The sequence below is a fragment of the Salmo salar genome, chromosome ssa26, assembly GCF_905237065.1.
Source record: "Salmo salar chromosome ssa26, Ssal_v3.1, whole genome shotgun sequence".
Classification (NCBI taxonomy): domain Eukaryota; kingdom Metazoa; phylum Chordata; class Actinopteri; order Salmoniformes; family Salmonidae; genus Salmo; species Salmo salar.
In genome coordinates, this window is record NC_059467.1 from 2,617,329 (window position 1) to 2,636,212 (window position 18,884).

The 18,884-nt window shown below is 42.2% G+C and overlaps 1 protein-coding gene across 6 annotated transcripts in view; it reads left to right on the forward strand.

The window, feature by feature from the left end:
* The window catches only part of ogdha (oxoglutarate dehydrogenase a), a 71,551-nt gene that overhangs the window by 36,317 nt on the left and 16,350 nt on the right, over positions 1-18,884 (forward strand). For all 6 annotated transcript variants that reach the window (XM_014174867.2, XM_014174866.2, XM_014174868.2 and 3 more), the window contains 2 exons: positions 9,146-9,261; positions 9,403-9,557. In XM_014174867.2, the coding sequence (XP_014030342.1) occupies positions 9,146-9,261; positions 9,403-9,557 (271 nt within the window). The remainder of the gene's footprint in view (positions 1-9,145; positions 9,262-9,402; positions 9,558-18,884) is intronic.

An 18,884-nucleotide genomic window follows, 5' to 3' on the forward strand; every position in this document is an offset into this window, starting at 1 on the left:
TTTCAGTGGAATACACTTGATAAACAACTGCTAGTGTTCTCGTTGGAATGTTTGGTTCTTTATCACATGATCGGATTCTAAGCCATCAGCAGCCCTGAAATAAAGGAGAAAGTTTGAGCCTCTCTTTGGCAGCCCCAGTGTGTGGGTGTCGGAGAACACGAACATCTTAAGACAATAAGCTCCTCTATATGTCAGTGTACTTCTTTAGTGCTTTCCTGTTGTAGCTCTAGCTGAGTAGACAGTGTTGAAGTAGTAGGCAATAGATGGGCTTATTTCAAACTACAAAAGTGTTTAGTGTAGTGGTACAGTACCTAGTCACATTCCTCTCAAATTGTGGTGAAATTTGTTTACATTATCTGGCAGAACATTTCAACCACTGAAAGTCCCAGTTGGATCGCAGTTGAAGAGTAAATTATACATGTATTTTCATGTATAACAACTTTCTTTCAGAATCAGATTGCATATCACATTTCAGAGCTGACAAACATTGGGAGATATATACACTCGGTGTCCAGTTTATTAGGTACACCCATCTAATACTGGGCCGGACCCCCTTTTGCATCCAAAAACATCCTGAATTCTTTGTGGCATGGAAACATTGCTCAATTGGTATCAGGGGACCTAATGTGTGCCAGTAAAACATTCCCCACACCATTACACCACCGCCACCAGCCTGTACTGTTGACACCAGCAGGATGGGGCTATGGACTCATGCTGCTTACGCCAAATCCTAACTCTGCCATCAGCATGACGCAACAGGATCCTTGATTTGTCGGACCAGGCAATGTTTTTCCAAGACTCAATTGTCCAGTGTTGGTGATCGCGTGCCAACTGGAGCCACTAATTGTTGTTTTTCGCTGATAAAGTAAAATCAGGTGGGGTCATCTGCGGGAATAGCCCATCTGTGACAAGGACCAACAAGATGTGCATTCCCAGATGCTGTTCTGAACATCACTGTTGTACTGCGCCGTTATTTGCTTCTGTGTGGCCACCCTGTTAGCTTGCACGATTCTTGCCATTCTCCTTCAATATAACATCAACTAGCTGTTTTTGCCCACAGGACTAACTCTGACTGGATGTTTTTTGTTTGTTTCACCATTCTCGGTAAACCCTAGGTCAGATTTCCCCCTCTGGTGTCCTGTGGGTGATTTTTATTTTATTTTGCCCCACAGGTTTTAAGCAAAAACAAATCAAAGTATTATTTAAAATAGTTTTGACATAAGACTGTAAAGACATCAGCAAATCAGCTCAAATGTTTATTTAGGAAATCTGTTCCAAATATTTCTCACACATTTCAAATTATTCCCACGCATTATAGATGGAGTGCATTCGGAAAGTATTAAACACTTTTGTATTTTTCCACATTTTGTTGTGTTACAGCCTTATTCTAAAATGGATTAAATAAAAATAAAAAATCTCAATCTACACACAATACCCCATAATGACAAAACGAAAACAGGTTTTTCTAAATGTTTGCAAATATATTACAAATGAAAAACGGATACCTTATTTACATAAATATTCAGAACCTGTGCTATCAGACTCAAAATTGAGCTCAGGTGCATCCGGTTTCCATTGATCATCCTTGATGTTTTTACAACTTCATTGGAGTCCACCTGTAGTAAATTCAAATGATTGGACATGGCTTGGAAAGGCACACGACTGTCTAAGGTCCCACAATTCCCAGTGGATGTTTGAGCAAAAACCAAGCCATGAGGTCAAAGGAATTGTCCGTAGAGCTCCGAGACAGGATTCTGTCGAGGCACAGATCTGTGGAAGGGTACGAAAACATTTCTGCAGCATTGAAGGTCCCCCAAAACTCAGCGGCCTTCATCATTCTGAAAATGGAAGAAGTTTGGATCCACCAAAACTCTTCCTAGAGAACCCGATGGTCACTCTGATAAAGCTCCAGAGTTCCTCTGTGGAGATGGTTGTCCTTCTGGAAGATTCTCCCATCTCTGCAGCACTCCACCAATCAGAGTGGCCAGATGGAAGCCACTCCTCAGTAGAGTGGCCAGATGGTAGAGTGGCCAGATGGTAGAGTGGCCAGATGGTAGAGTGGCCAGATGGTAGAGTGGCCAGATGGAAGCCACTCCTCAGTAAAAGGCACATGGCAGCCCACTTGAAGTTTGGCGAAAGACACCAAAAGACAATGCCAAGCGTCACGTCTGGAGGAAACCTGGCACCATCCCTATGGTGAAGGTTTTCAAAGATGTGTCTGTACATTGCTCTGTTCATCTTTCCCTCGATCATGACTATTCTCCCAGTCCCTGCCGCTGAAAAACATCCCCACAAATGTTTTTTTTTTTTTTTTGGTGCTTCACCGTAGGGATGGTGCCAGATTTCCTCCAGACGTGATGCTTGGCATTCAGGCCAAAGAGTTCAATCTTGGTTTCATCAGACTAGAGAATCTTGTTTCTCATGGTCTGAGAGTATTTAGGTGCTTTTGGCAAATTTATAGAGGGCTGTCATTATTTAATATAATCCCTTCTGTCTGGCCACTCTACCATGAAGGCCTGATTGGTGTGCTGCAGAGATGTTTGTCCTTCTGGAAGTTTCTCCCATCTCCACAGAGGAACTCTGTAGCTCTATCGGACTGACCATCGGGTACTTGGTCACCTCCTTGACCAAGGCCCTTCTCCCCCAATTGCTCAGGTTGGCCGGGCGGCCAGCTCTAGGAATGATGGAGGACACTGTTCTTGCTGACCTTCAATGCTGCAGAAATGTTTTGGTACCCTTCCACAGATCTGTGCCTCAACACAATCCTGTCTAGGAGCTCTATGGACAATTCCAAGGCTTGGTTTTTGTTTTGACATGCACTGTGAACTGTGGGACCAAATCATGTCCAATCAATTGAATTTACCACAGGTGGACTCCTTATCAAATTGTAGAAACGTCTCAAGGATGATCAATTAAAACAGGATGCACCTGAGCTCAATTTCAAGTCTGATAGCAAAGGGTCTGAATAGTTATGTAAATAAGGTATTTCAGTTTTTTTAAATAAATGTGCAAAATAAATCTAACAACCTTTTTGCTTTGTTATTATGGGGTATTGTGTGTAGATTGCATTTAATCCATTTTAGAATAAGGCTGTAACGTAACAAAGTGGAGTAAGTCAATGGGTCTGAATACTTTTCGAAGGCACTATATATATTTATTTATTAAAGTGCCTTCGGAAAGTATTCGGGTGTTCTAAAACTTTTGACCGTGTGCGCGCACGCATATACAGTGAGGGGGAAAAAAGTATTTGATCCCCTGCTGATTTTGTACGTTTGCCCACTGACAAAGAAATGATCAGTCTATAATTTTAATGGTAGGTTTATTTGAACAGTGAGAGACAGAATGACAACAAATAAATCCAGAAAAACACATGTAAAAAATGTTATAAATTGATTTGCATTTTAATGAGGGAAATAAGTATTTGACCCCCTCTCAATCAGAAAGATGTCTGGCTCCCAGGTGTCTTTTATACAGGTAAGGAGCTGAGATTAGGAGCACACTCTTAAAGGGAGTGATCCTAATCTCAGTTTGTTACCTGTCCACAGAAGCAATCAATCAGATTCCAAACTCTCCGCCATGGCCAAGACCAAAGAGCTCTCCAAGGATGTCAGGGACAAGATTGTAGACCTACACAAGGCTGGAATGGGCTACAAGACCATCGCCAAGCAGCTTGGTGAGAAGGTGACAACAGTTGGTGCGATTATTCGCAAATGGAAGAAACACAAAAGAACTGTCAATATCCCTCGCCCTGGGGCTCCATGCAAGATCTCACCTCGTGGAGTTGCAATGATCATGAGAACTGTGAGGAATCAGCCCAGAACTACACGGGAGGACCTTGTCAATGATCTCAAGGCAGCTGGGACCATAGTCATTAGTAACACACTACGCCGTGAAGGACTGAAATCCTGCAGCGCCCGCAAGGTCCCCTTGCTCAAGAAAGCATGTTTATAACATTTTTGACGTGTTTTTCTGTTTTTTTTTTGCTTTCTCGCACTGTTCAAATAAACCTACCATTAAAATTATAGACTGATCATTTCTTTGTCAGTGGGCAAACGTACAAAATCAGCAGGGGATCAAATACTTTTTTCCCTCACTACACTACCGGTCAAAAGTTTTAGAACACCTACTCATTCAAGGGTTTTTCTTTATTTTTACTATTTTCGACATTGTAGAATAATAGTGAATACATAAACTATGAAATAATACATATGGAATCATATAGTAACCAAAAAAGTGTTAAAACAAATCCAAATATATTTTATCTTTGAGATTCTTCAAATAGCCACCAATTGCCTTGATGACAGCTTTGCACACTCTTGGCATTCTCTCAACTAGCTTCATGTGGTGGTAGTTAATTTGTGGAATTTCTTTCCTCAATGTGTTTGAGCCAATCAGTAGTGTTGTAACAAGGTAGGGGTGGTATACGGAAGATGTCTCGATTTGGTAAAAGCCCAAGTCCATATTATGGCAAGAACAGCTCAAATAAGTAAAGAGAATGAACAGTCCATCATTACTTTAAGACATGAAGGTCAGTCAATACGGAACATTTCAAGAACTTTGACAGTTTCTTCAAGTGCAGTCTCAAGAAACGGCAAGCGCTATGATGAAACTGGCTCTCATGAGGACCGCCACAGGAAAGGAAGACCCAGAGTTACTTCTGCTGCAGAGGATAAGTTCATTAGAGTTACCAGCCTCAGAAATTGTAGCCCAAATAAATGCTTCACAGAGTTCAAGTAACAGACACAGCTCAACATCAACTGTTCAGAGGAGACTACGTGAATCAGGCCTTCATGGTCGAATTGCTGCAAAGAAACCACTACTTAAGGACACCAATAAGATGAAGACACTTGCTTGGGCCAAGGAACACACGCAATAGACATTTGACCAGTTTAAATGTGTCCTTTGGTCTGGAGTCCAAATTGGAGATTTTTGGTTCCAACTGCTGTGTCTTTGTGAGAAGTGGTGTGGGTGAACGGATGATATCCGCTTGTGTTTCCCACTGTAAAGTATGTAGGAGGGGTTGTTGTGGTGTGGGGATGCTTTGCGGGTGACACTGTCTGATTTTATTTAGAATTCAAGGCACACTTAACCAGCATGGCTACCACAGCATTCTGCAGCAATACGACATCCCATCTGCTTTGCGTTTAGTGGGACTATCATTTGTTTTTCAACAGGACAATGACCCAATACACCTCCAGGCTGTGTAAGGGCTATTTGACCAAGGAGGAGAGTGATGGAGTGCTGCATCAGATGACCTGTCCTCTACAATCCCCCGACCTCAACCAAATTGACATGGTTTGGGATAAAGTCGGACCGCAGTGTGAAGGAAAAGCAGCCAACAATTGCTCAGCATATATGGGAACTCCTTCAAGACTGTTGGAAAAGCATTCCAGGTGAAGCTGGTTGAGAGAATGCCAAGAGTTTGGAAAGCTGTCAAGGCAAATGGTGGCTATTTTAAGAATCTCAAATATAAAATATATTTGTTTAAAAAAATGTTGGTTACTACTTGATACCATGTGTTACTTCGTAGTTGTGTTGTCTCCGCTATTATTGTACATTGTTGAAAATAATAAAAATAAAGAAAAACCCTTGAATGAGTAGGTGTTCTAAAACTTTTGACTGTGTGTGTATATATTAGGCTCTTTCCTGTTTCTGCATGACAATGCCCCTGTGCACATAGCGAAGTCCATACAGAAATGTTTTGTCAAGACCGGTGTGGAAGAGCTTGACTGGCCTGTACAGAGCCCTGACATCAACCCCTTTTAACGCCTATGGGATTAATTGAAATGCCGACTGTGAGCCAGTTCTAATCGCCCAAAATCAGTACTTGACCTCACTAATGCTCTTGTGGTTGAATGGAAGCAAGTCCCCGCACCAATGTTCCAACATTGAGTGGAAAGCCTTCTCAGAAGAGTGGAGGCTGTTATAGCAGCAAAGGGGGGACCAACTGCATATTAATGCCCATGATTTTGGAATGAGACGTTAGACAAGCAGGTGTCCACATACTTTAGATCATGTATGTGTAATGTATATTTACACTTCATGACCAAAGGTATGTGGACACCGGTTGGACGTACTGCCAAATTCTCCAAAATGATGTTGGAGGCAGCACATGGTAGAGAAATGAACATTACATTCTCTGGCAACAGCTCTGGTGGACTGCATTCAGCATGCCAATTGCACATTCCCTCAAAACTTGGGACATCTGTGACATTGTGTGACAAAACTGCACATTTTAAAGTGGTCTTAAATGGTCCCCATCACTAGTTGCACCTGTGTAATGATCATGCTGTTTAATCAGCTTCTGAATATGCCACACCTGTCAGGTGGATGGATATCTTGGCAAAGGAGAAATGCTCACTAACAGGGATGTAAACTAATTGGTGCACAAAATTTGAGTGAAATAGGCTTTTTGTGCGTATGGACAATGTCTGGGATTATTTCATATCAGCTCATGAAACATGGGACCAACACTTTACATGTTACCTTTTATATTTTTGTTTCTATATATAATCAACTCCTTACTCATAACATAAATGCTGTTGATGCTTTGTTTTTGGAAATGTACACTAAAGCTCTTGTACTTTACTTCTTGCGCTTGGTGTAAGACGACATACTGTAGAAAAGCAGATTCTACCTCTGAATAACGTTTTGAATATTTACATTTCATTAATTTAGCAGATGCTCTTATCCAGAGTGACTTACAGGAGCAATTAGGGTCAAGTGCCTTGCTCAAGGGCATTTTTCACCTAGTGGGCTCTGGGATATGAACCAGCGACCTTTTGGTTACTGGTCCATTGCGCTCAACCTCTAGGATACCTGCCGCCCTGCGACGATAAAATCATCACCGACCCTCGGTGCACCATGCTTTTGCACTCCTGCATGATTCTTGGGTCCAGACTAATGCGTGACGATGGCTTCCATGGAACCCCCATGATACACAATGTATATAGATGACGTGTGCTGTCTGGCTGGTGATGGCAATGACCTGGTCATTGGGGAGCCACGTCTCTCCACTATGTAGCGAGAGAGTGTGTATCCCTTGCATGGTGCTGCTGTCTGTGGTGTTTAGGAGGCATTTAGGAACAGCCATATTGTTGCCTTGTGGGCTGGCGGTGTTGGAAGTGAAGTTGCTAGTGAGTGTGCAGAGTCTGCAAGAAGCTGCTCTCCATGTCCTTGGAGAAACTCTACTTCTACTTGTCAGGTCAGCTAATTGCTGTTTTTTTCTGATGTCACAGCGTTATAGGATACCCATAGTTTTTCCTGCCTCATGTCCAGTCATTTGAAGCTTTGTTCTGTCATTCAACTTATTCTTCTTTGTGTGGATACTCTTTGATATCACTCAAGTCTCCATCATTGACACACACGCTTTCAGTAACACACATGAACAAACCCACACACACATTATTTTTCATTTCTCTTTTCTTTGAGCTATTCTCTATTCTATTTAACATAATCCCTATTACTGCCAACCTTTTCTAGCTAGAGCTATTAACATTATTAAACTCTCATTTCCTGTATCATCAATACTCACACATCCATTTCCTTTGCCATTAATGCATCGGCTAGTCTACTCCATAGTTGTTAATTTTGGGATTGCAAATTGTTGCGCTTCTCTTGTTTTTTTGAGGCAATCAAATAAGATAAAATTAAGTGTCTCTGTTTATCTTAGATTGCCCTGACTTCTATTTCATTACCTTTTTTGGCACCAGCATTTTAACTAAGATTCACCTCTACCATAAAACAACAAGCAATTGAATTATAGTTATCCTCCTGGCACATAGATGCCACACTACAAATTCAGCTTATGATTTCTCATCCTTTCTTGACTGCCTCAAAAGATCTCTTTAATTGGCTTTCATCTCCTGGAGAATCTAGTCCCCATAAAAATATGGGGAAAATCTAAATTGTTAATTTTAAGCAAGCATTGACGTGTGTGGCTGGTTAGGTGTGTTTGTTCCCCCACACTTGCATTGTTGGGTAGAGTTTTAACACGTTCATGTTTCCCCTACCAGCTATTGTTTGCCTGGTGAGTGTTTTAATAACAGATTTTCAAAGTGTCTACGTTTTGTAGAGAAGGTGCTAATCCAGAGTAGGCTAATATCTTTGAAAAACAGAATCTAAAGTGGATATCTGGTGACCTAAAACTGGGGTAGCGTTCCCTTATTTCATTGACAATCTGCGTATTTTAGCTGCTATCACCCACTCCATACCCTCTCTTTAATATGCTTTCAACTCAAATCAGCCGAAATCATGGCCATATACCAGAGAAGCACTGAAACCATAGAGACATAGGCTCAGACTCGCATCACAGGGAACACCATTTTGAAATTAGCTTTGCAAATGAAAATGACAGTTACCACTATTTTCAGAACATATATCGACCTATGTGATTCACTGGATTCACTGTAGAAGAACATTGATCATTTAAATTATAATTTTCCTAAGTCATGTGCATTCTGCTAGACCCTGTAAATACCAAATTAGTGACTGTTTACATCTGTGTTAAGATCACAATGACTCATCTGTCTGCCACCTCGTTTAGTTCAGGAAGGGCAGTTTGCTTGATTATTCCACTTTAGAATAGATAACATTTATCAGATTGATAATAATACTCTTGCTTCAATGACACTAATGATATTTTCCTTCTTTCTTTTTTCTTTCTTTTTTTGGACCCCACAAATATACTGTGCTTGTTTTTACCCACTGCTCCCCTCTACTCATGTCTCACTCCTTCATTTACTTTTCCTATCCACGGTGTATCCGTTCATGTTGCATGCATCCACCTTTGTCCTGTTTGTTTGCCTGTGATGCTGCACCACCTTTGATTTTGCTGCATTGCCTCCATGTTGCCGTTATGGTTTCATCGACCATATGGCATATTCCTGTGTTTTCATCCATCATTGCCCTCCTTTTTCTCCCTACATCCTAATAACTCATCTCTGCTTGTTTTGTTTTGTTGTTTCGTTTTCTTTCCATGGGGAATGTCTTTGTGGCCTACATTCTTTCCCCTGTGTTTCTGTTTGCTTTGTGTTTTCTCCTCTGGACTGAATGTCCCCGCATCTGCCACCCTCAACCCCCGCCACCCCATCCCTCCTGCCACTCCACCTTTCTGGATGGTCTGCTGCCCCTGCTTGCTGAACAGGGTTCTATGGACTGGACGAGTCGGACTTGGACAAAGTGTTCCGCCTGCCTACCACCACCTTTATCGGGGGCACTGAGACCGCCTTGCCCCTGAGGGAGATAATCCGCCGCCTGGAGGTATCCAAACTAAACCGCACACACCGGTCTGTCTCTCAAAGAAGTTGGGTTCTTGCCAATCGTTTCTCTTGAACGAGTGAAAAGTGTACATTCAGGCTAATTTTCATGGTCAGTGACAAGACACGCTGTCCCATTTTTCAGATGGCCTACTGCCAGCACATCGGGGTTGAGTTCATGTTCATCAATGACCTAGACCAGTGCCAGTGGATCCGGGAAAAGTTTGAGAAGCCCGGCGTCATGCAGTTCACCCTGGAGGAGAAGAGGACCCTGCTGGCCCGTATGGTTCGCTCCACCAGGTCAGAGTCACACCCCCAAAAAAGTTCCATCCCCCACTTACCCCTCAAATAATATAAATTAATCAAATGCCACTATAAAGTCCTTTTCACATCAGCAGTTGTCACAAATTGCTTTCACAGTCCACCTTGTCATAGTGCTTGTCCAGATTTCAGTCATTGCACAGTCACTGCGACCATTTTGCCACATTTTATGACCCTTTGACTTAGCTGTGCAAGTAAAAATATTTATTGGTCGCATCGATGCGAGCTGCACATTCTACATGCTCACCTCACTCCAACCGTAGTATTTTTTTTAAGCTACAGAAACCATGATTTGGTCAAACAGTAATGTGCATTATCCTCATGATTCCTGTAATGAAAGTCTCTGTAATGCCCTATGCCTGTTTCTCTGGGCCTGCTGCTGTGAAGAGCGAGCCACTCACTCCCCCTCCCCCACACTCTGGGATAAAAAAAATCTAAGTTGTTCTGATTGTAGGATGTGATGTTTTAAAATCCAATTGCACAGCTTTGGAAGCAGCTAGGGCGGCACGATATGGACCAAAAAAATGTATTGCTCAAAAAAATACTGCGATTTCGATCAACACACTTGTGTCGCCAGGATATTGGGTTCGATTCTCGGGACACCCATAGTTAAGAAATGTATGCACACGACTGTAAGTCTGCTAAATGGCAAATAAACTCAGGAAAAAAAAGAAAGTTCTCACTGTCAACTGCGTTTATTTTCAGCAAACTTAACATGTGTAAATATTTGTATGAACAACAAGATTCAACAACTGAGACATAAACTGAACAAGTTAAAGACTTGTGACTTACAGAAATAGAATGTGTCCCTGAACAAAGGGAACAAAATCAAAAGTAACAGTCAGTATCTGGTGTGGCCAACAGCTGCATTAGGTACTGCAGTGCATCTCCTCCTCATGGACTGCACCAGATTTGCCAGTTCTTTCTGTGAGATGTTACCCCACTCTTCCACCAAGGCACCTGCGTGTTCCTGGACATTTCTGAGGAGAATGGCCCTAGCCCCTACCCTCCGATCCAACAGGTCCCAGACGTGCTCAATGGGATTTTGAGATCTTGGCTCTTCACTGGCCATGGCAGAACACTGACATTCCTGTCTTGCAGGAAATCACGCACAGTAACGAGCAGTAAGGCTGGTGGCATTGTCATGCTGGAGGGTCATGTCAGGATGAGCCTGCAGGAAGTGTACCACATGAGGGAGGAGGATGTCTTCCCTGTAACGCACAGCGTTGAGATTGCCTGCAATGACAACAAGCTCAGTCCGATGATGCTGTGACACATCGCCCCAGACCGTGACGAACCCTCCCGCTCCAGAGTACAGGCCTCAGTGTAACGCTCATTCCTTCAACGATACACGCGAATCTGACCATCACCCCTGGTGCGACAAAACCGCGACCCGTCAGTGAAGAGCACTTTTTGCCAGTCCTGTCTGGTCCAGCGACGGTGGGTTTGTGCCCATAGGCGACGTTGTTGCCGGTGATGTCTGGTGAGGACCTGCCTTAAAACAGGCCTACAAGCCCTCAGTCCAGCCTCTCTCAGCCTATTGCGGACAGTCTGAGCGCTGATGGAGGGATTGTGCGTTCCTGGTGTAACTCGGGCAGTTGTTGCCATCCTGTACCTGTCCCGCAGGTGTGATGTTCGGGTGTACCGATCCTGTGCAGGCGTTGTTAGACGTGGCCTGCCACTGCGAGGACGATCAGCTGTCCGTCCCATCTCCCTGTAGCGCTGTCTTAGGCGTCTCACAGTACGGACATTGCAATGTATTGCCCTGGCCACATCTGCAGTCCTCATGCCTCCTTGCAGCATGCCTTAGGCACATTCATGCGGATGAGCAGGGACCCTGGGCATCTTTCTTTTGGTGTTTTTTCAGTCAGTAGAAAGGCCTCTAGTGTCCCAAGTTTTCATAACTGACCTTAATTGCCTACCGTCTGTAAGCTGTTAGTATTTTAATGACCGTTCCACAGGTGCATGTTCATGAATTATTTATGGTTCATTGAACAAGCATGGGAAACAGTGTTTAAACCCTTTACAATGAATATCTGTGAAGTTATTTGGATTTTTAAGAATTATCTTTGAAAGACAGCGTCCTGAAAATGGGACGTTTCTTTTTTTGCTGAGTTTATTTATATCTACCCTATCTATTCTGACTGGTTGCAATACTCCCTGGTATCGCAACTGCTTGGCCTCTGACCGCAAGGAGGGTAGTACATACGGCCCAGTACATTACTGGGGCCAAGCTTCCCGCCATCCAGGACCTCTATACCAGGCGATGTCAGAGGCCCCAGCCACCCTAGTCATAGACTGTTCTCTGCTACCACATGGCAAGCGGTACCGGAGCGCCAAGTCTAGGTCCAAAAGGCTTCTTAACAGCTTCTACCCCCAAGCCATAAGATTGCTCAACAGCTAATCAAAGGGCTACCCAGACCCCTCTTTATCCTGCTGCTACGCTCTGTTTATTATCTATGCATAGTCAATTTAACTACCTTCATGTACTTTATTACCTCAATCACCTCGACTAATCAGTGCCCCCGCACATTGACTCTGTACCGGTACCTCCTGTATACAGCCTCGCAAAAGTTTGGGGTCAGTTAGAAATGTCCTTGTTTTTTAAATGAAAAGCCCCCAAAAATTTGGTCCATTTAAAATAACATCAACTTGATCAGAAATACGGTGTAGACATGGTTAATGTTGTAAATGACTATTGTAGCTGGAAACGGCAGATAAAAACTTTTAAAAAGCAATATCTACAAAGGCGTAGAGGCCCATTATCAGCAACCGTCACTCCTGTGTTCCAGTGGCACGTTGGGTTAGCTAATCCAAGTTTATCATTTTAAAAGGCTAACTGATCATTAGAAAACCCTTTTGCAATTATGTTAGCACAGCTGAAAACTTTTGTGATTAAAGAATCAATAAAACTAGCCTTCTTTAGACTAGTTGAGTATCTGGAGCATCAGCATTTGTGGGTTTGATTACAGGCTCAAAATGTCCAGAAACAAACACGTTCTTCTGAAACTTGTCAGTCTATTCTTGTTCTGAGAAATTAAGGCTATTCCATGCGAGAAATTGCCAAGAAACTAAATATCTCGTACAATGACGTGTACTTCACAGAACAGCGCAAACTGGCTCTAACCAGAATAGAAAGAGTAGGAGGCCCCAGTGCACAACTGAGCAAGACGACAAGTATATTAGCATGTCTAGTTTGAGAAACAGACACCTCACAAGTCCTCAACTGGCAGTTTCATTAAATAGTACCCGCAAAAAAACAGTCTCCATGTTAACAGTGAAGAGGCGACTCCGGGATGCTGGCCGGCCTAGGCAGAGTTCCTTTGTCCAGTGTCTGTGTTCTTTTGCCCATCTTAATCTTTTATTTTTATTGGCCAGTCTGATATGGCTTTTTCTTTGCAACTCTGTCTAGAAGGCCAATATCCCGGAGTCACCTCTTCACTGTTGACGTTGAGACTGGTGTTTTGCGGGTACTGTTGGAACTTGTTCAGTTTATGTCTGTTGTTGAATCTTGTTATGCTCATAGAAATATTTACACGTGTTAAGTTTGCTGAAAATAAACGCAGTTGACAGTGAGAGGACGTTTCTGTTTTTGCTGAGTTTAGATAGATAGATTGTGTGTACAGTTGAAGTCGGAAGTTTACATACACTTATGTTGGAGTCATTAAATCTCGTTTTTCAACCACTCCACAAATTTCTTGTTAACAAACTCTAGTTTTGGCAAATCGGTTAAGACCGGTTAGGACATCTGCTTTGTGCATGACACAAGTCATTTTTCCAACAATTATTTACAGATTATTTCATTTATAATTCACTGTATCACAATTCCAGTGGATCAGAAGTTTACATACACTAAGTTGACTGTGCCTTTAAACAGCTTGGAAAATTCCAGAAAATTATGTCATGGCTTTCTCTCAAGGTATCTCTCTCTTGAATCCATCTAGTAGGGACATCTTGGATTAGTTTGTGGTTTGGCAGCTCCAGCATCTGCTGTTTTTGTCTTGAAAACATGTGCAGCAGTTGTGCTTTTATGAAAGAAGGATACCACCTTCCTGATCTTTGCTAGGAGGCGAGAGATTGGATTCGCTGACATTGCTTTTTGAGATGCTAGATTAATAACGTGAGCAAAGCATCCTATCTGTGGCCCCAATCCAGCTAGTGCAACTGCATTTACAATATTTCTAGCGTTGTCAGTGGTCACAGGAATTGTTACATTATCCCCCTCCAACTTCCACATTGCAACTACTTCCCTTAGCTCTTCCCCGAAGTTTACACTGGTGTGACTACTCTCAAGGGGACATGTTTGAAGGACATGGCTTTTTATCTCCCACTCGGCCGTAATGAAATGAGCCGTTACAGTAAGGTAGCTCTAGATGTCCAACGGTCTGTTGTTAGAGCAACAGACCGTGTTTCTGACAACTCGCTCTCAAGTCGTTATTTTGTTTTTTGTATAAGGCAGGTATTAATGTCTGGGCAAAATGTGTGCGGGAAGGAATAGTGAAGCGCGGCTCGACCACTTTCAACATATTTATGAACCCTGCATTCTCTGCGACAGAATGGTTTCATATCTGCCGCTATGAATTTTGCTATCGCTGCATTGATTTCTTTAGCCCTATCGGAATCGGCTGCATATTGTTGCCGGACGGCTGTGGGGAGAAGTGGTTGCTGTTTTTTGGGGGGTTTTCCCCACAAAGTCCCACCAATTGGCCCTTTTGGGGTGATGACGGCGCAAATGAGTCGTCATGTTACTCTTATTGCCACTCGAATAGGCTATCGGCAATGAACAGAGCCTACATGTTGGAGTTTTATCCACCACTCGTTTGCAATGCCCGTTATAGTTTACAGAGAAACCGAAATGTTCCCAGATGGCAGACCTGAATGATACTGGGGCGTCTTCTAGTTCTGGCTCGCCAATGCTTGCCATGTTGCTCCTTTGCATTTAGCTAACTGCTAATTCCTTTCTAAGCTAATTGCTGCTACGACAATCTCAGCTCTGTTCTCGCTGGAGTGAAATAACTAATGAGCAGAGCTGCATACAGTTACGAGACTAAACCTTTTTTTTTTAAGACAACTTTATTACTATGTGGATATATTTCCCACATTCATTTATACGCCATTGGTATATGTAATAATATTATTTTTTACAATGAAATGTGTGTGTGTATATATATATATATATATATATATATATATTTTAGAGGTGACCGATTAATCGGAATGGCCGATTAATTAGGGCTGATTTCAAGTTTTCATAATTGGAAATCGGTATTTTTGGACGCCGATTTGGCTGATTTTATTTTAGTACTTTTTCTTTTTTTTTGACCTATATTTAACTAGGCAAGTCAGTTAAGAACACATTCTTATTTTCAATGACGGCCTAGGAACGGTGGGTTAACTGCCTTGTTCAGGGGCAGAACGACAGATTTTTACCTTGTCAGCTCAGGGATTCAATCTTGCAACCTTATGGTTAACTAGTCCAACGCTCTAACCACCTGCTTTACATTGCACTCCACGAGGTTACACGAATGCAGTAAGAAGCTACGGTAAGTTGCTAGCTAGCATTAAACTTATCATATAAAAAACAATCAATCAATCATAATCACTAGTTAGTTGATGGTTGATGATATTACTAGTTTATCTAGCCTGTCCTGCGTTGCATATAATCGCTTAGGTACACGCTGCTCCAACCATAAACATCAATGCCTTTCTTAAAATCAATACACAAGTATATATTTTTAAACCTGCATATTTAGCTAAAAGAAATCCAGGTTAGCAGGCAATATTAACCAGGTGAAATTGTGTCATTTTGCGTTCATTGCACGCAGAGTCAGTGTATATGCAACAGTTTGGGTCGCCTGGCTCGTTGCGAACTAATTTGCCAGAATTGTACGTAATTATGACATAACATTGAAGATTGTGCAATGTAACAGGAATAATGTTTTGTTTTCGAGATGATAGTTTCCGGATTCGACCATATTAATGGCCTAAGGCTCGTATTTCTGTGTGTTATTATGTTATAATTAAGTCTATGATTTGATAGAGAAGTCTGACTGAGCGATGGTAGGCAGCAGCAGGCTCGTAAGCATTCATTCAAAATAGCACTTTCGTGCGTTTTGCCAGCAGCTCTTCGCAATGCTTCAAGCATTGCTCTGTTTATGACTTCAAGCATGTCAACACCCGAGATTAGGCTGGTGGAACCGATGTGAAATGGCTAGCTAGTTAGCCGGGTGCGCGCTATTAGCGTTTCAAACGTCACTCGCTCTGAGACTTGTGTTAAAATTGCGACAGTTCGTTTCTGGTATCAGAACAAAATAGTCAGCACATAGTAACTTCTGATTTATTTGTACTTTAATTAATGCAAACACGTGTGTGGTAAATGGGTGGTTCGTATATATACGGTCTCGCTGTTTTACCTCGCAGGGCAAACAGAGAAGAGAGTGTCACATTCTATTGTTCTCTCTTTTATACTCTGACAGAGATAGTTCCCGCTCAATGCTGGCCTGTCAGAGGGAGGAGGAGCGTGGTTTAAACTTGCTCCTCCTAACGTCGGCGTGCAGGCTGGTCCCAGCGTCGTGACGCACTTCCTGGTGCCGGTTGTAGTTCTTCTTGTCTTCAGCAGTTGATTTATCCGTAGTTTATATACTTAACATTGTAGCATAGCTTCCCCAGTATATTAAATAAGTTATGCATACAAATAGCCAGTTCAACCCTAACACTTGGGAGTGGTTGTTTCCCTTCCTCTATGTGGGTAACGCTGCTTCGAGGGTGGCTGTTGTCGATGTGTTCCTGGTTCAAGCCCAGGTAGGAGCGAGGAGAGGGACGGAAGCTGTACTGTTACACTGGGAAGACTAAAGTGCCTATAAGAACATCCAATAGTCAAAGGTATATGAAATACAAATCGTATAGAGAGAAATAGTCCTATAATTCCTATAATATCTACAACCTAAAACATCTTACCTGGGAATATTGAAGACTCATGTTAAAAGGAACCACCAGCTTTCATATGTTCTCTTGTTCTGAGCAAGGAACTTAAATGTTAGCTTTTTTACATGGCACATATTGCACTTTTATTTTCTTCTCCAACACTTTGTTTTTGCATTATTTAAACCAAATTGAACATGTTTCATTATTTGAGGCTAAATTGATTTTATTGATGTATTATATTAAGTTAAAATAAGTGTTTATTCAGTATTGTTGTAATTGTCATTATTACAAATAAATAAATAAAATCGGCCGATTAATCGGTATCTGCCTTTGTGGGCCTCCAATAATCGGTATCGGCGTTGGAAAAACCATAATCGGTCGGCCTCTAATATATATATTTTTCCCCTAGCGATAATATATGATTAATGTATTGTTCTTTGGTCATACGAGTAAGTGTACACCATTAATTGGTGCATGAGTCAGAAATCATGAAGTGTGACTTGAGTTTCGCCATCAGCTGGACGACTGGGTCCCCTTTTTGGTCAGTCCGCAGAGGAAGGAGGAGACTGTTAAAGGCAGCCTCTTTGCTTCTCACTTGCTCTCTCTCGTGTTCTTTCGCAGGTTCTTTCGCAGGTTAAAACTGACCATCAGATGCAGACACCATCAGTCTAAAATAAAACGCAAATGATTGCTTGTTGTATTACTTGTGAGGAAAATTGCAATCTATTAACATGTGAAGCTTGCTAAAACTAACGTTTTGCAGAGGTAAAGATACACAAACCAATTGTATAACTCAGGAAAAAAATTCAAATTTGAAAGCAGCTTCGTTCTTGTTTGTTGACTTCATGCATTCTTGACTGTAACTGTGCCTGCTTGAGTGATAGTGGGCGGGGCTTGGTGTGTGTGGGGAAAGCAGTAAGGAGACGGGAAAGATCAACAATTTCCAGGCTCAGGGAAATGTACTAGTCTGTGGTGACCTAAATGCCAGAACTGGACAAGAACTCAGCACACAAACACCTACATGGATGTGACAGCATTCCCTCTTCCATATGCCCCCCTAGACACAACTACTACAGCATAACCAATAAAAACGGGTCACAACTCCTGCAGCTCTGTCGGATGCTGGGTATGTGCATAGTCAATGGTAGGCTTTGAGGGGACTCCTATGGTAGGTACACCTATAGTGCATCTCTTGGTAGGAGTACTGTAGACTACTTTATCACTGACCTCAACCCAGAGTCCCTCAGTGTTCAGTCAGCCCACTGACACCCCTATCAGATCACAGCAAAATCACACTCAACTGAACAGAGCTATGCTCAATCATGAGGCTGAATAATATTAAGAAATGCTATAAATGGAAGGAAAATAGTGTGGACATCTACCAAACTATTCGGCAACAACAAATTCAATCCCTTCTTGACAATTTCCTGGACAAACAACACAAAGAATTATCTATCCAAAATGGAGACGTATGGGTAAACCACTTTTCCAATATTTTTGGCTCTATAACAAAGAACAAACAGCAAAAACATCTACATGATCAAATACAAATCTTAGAATCAACTATTAAGGACTACCAGACCCCACTGGATTCTCCAATTGCATTGAATGAACTACAGGACAAAATACAAAACACTCCAACCCAAAAAGGCCTGTGGGGTTGATGGTATCCTAAATGAAATGATAAAATATACAGACCACAAATTCCAATTGGCTATACTTAAACTATTTAACATCATCCTCAGCTCTGGCATCTTCCCCAATATTTGGAACCAAGGACTGATCACCCCAATCAACAAAAGTGGAGACATATTTGACCCCAATAACTACCGGGGGAAATGTGTCAGCAGCAACCTTGGGGAAATCCTCTGCATTATCATAAACAGCAGAGTCGTACATTTCCTCAGCATAAACAATGTACTGAGCAAATGTCAAATTGGCTTTTTTGCAAATTACCGTACGACAGACCACGTATTCACCCTGCACACCCTAATTAACAAACAAAGAAAACAAAGGCAAAGTCTAATCATGCTTTGTTGATTTCAAAAAAGCTTTTGACTCAATTTGTCATGAGGGTCTGCTATACAAATTGATGGAAAGTGGTGTTGGTGGAAAAACACATTATAAAATCTATGTACACAAACAACAAGTGTGCGGTTAAAATTGGCAAAAAACACCTTTCATTCCACATGGCCGATGGGTGAGACAGGGATGCAGCTGAAGCCTAACCCTTTTCAACATATATCAACGAATTGGCGAGGGCACTAGAACAGTCTGCAGCACCCAGCTGCAGTCAAATGTCTACTGTTTGCTGATGATCTGGTGCGTCTGTCCCCAACCAAGGAGGGCCTACAGCAGCACCTAGATCTTCTGCACAGGTTG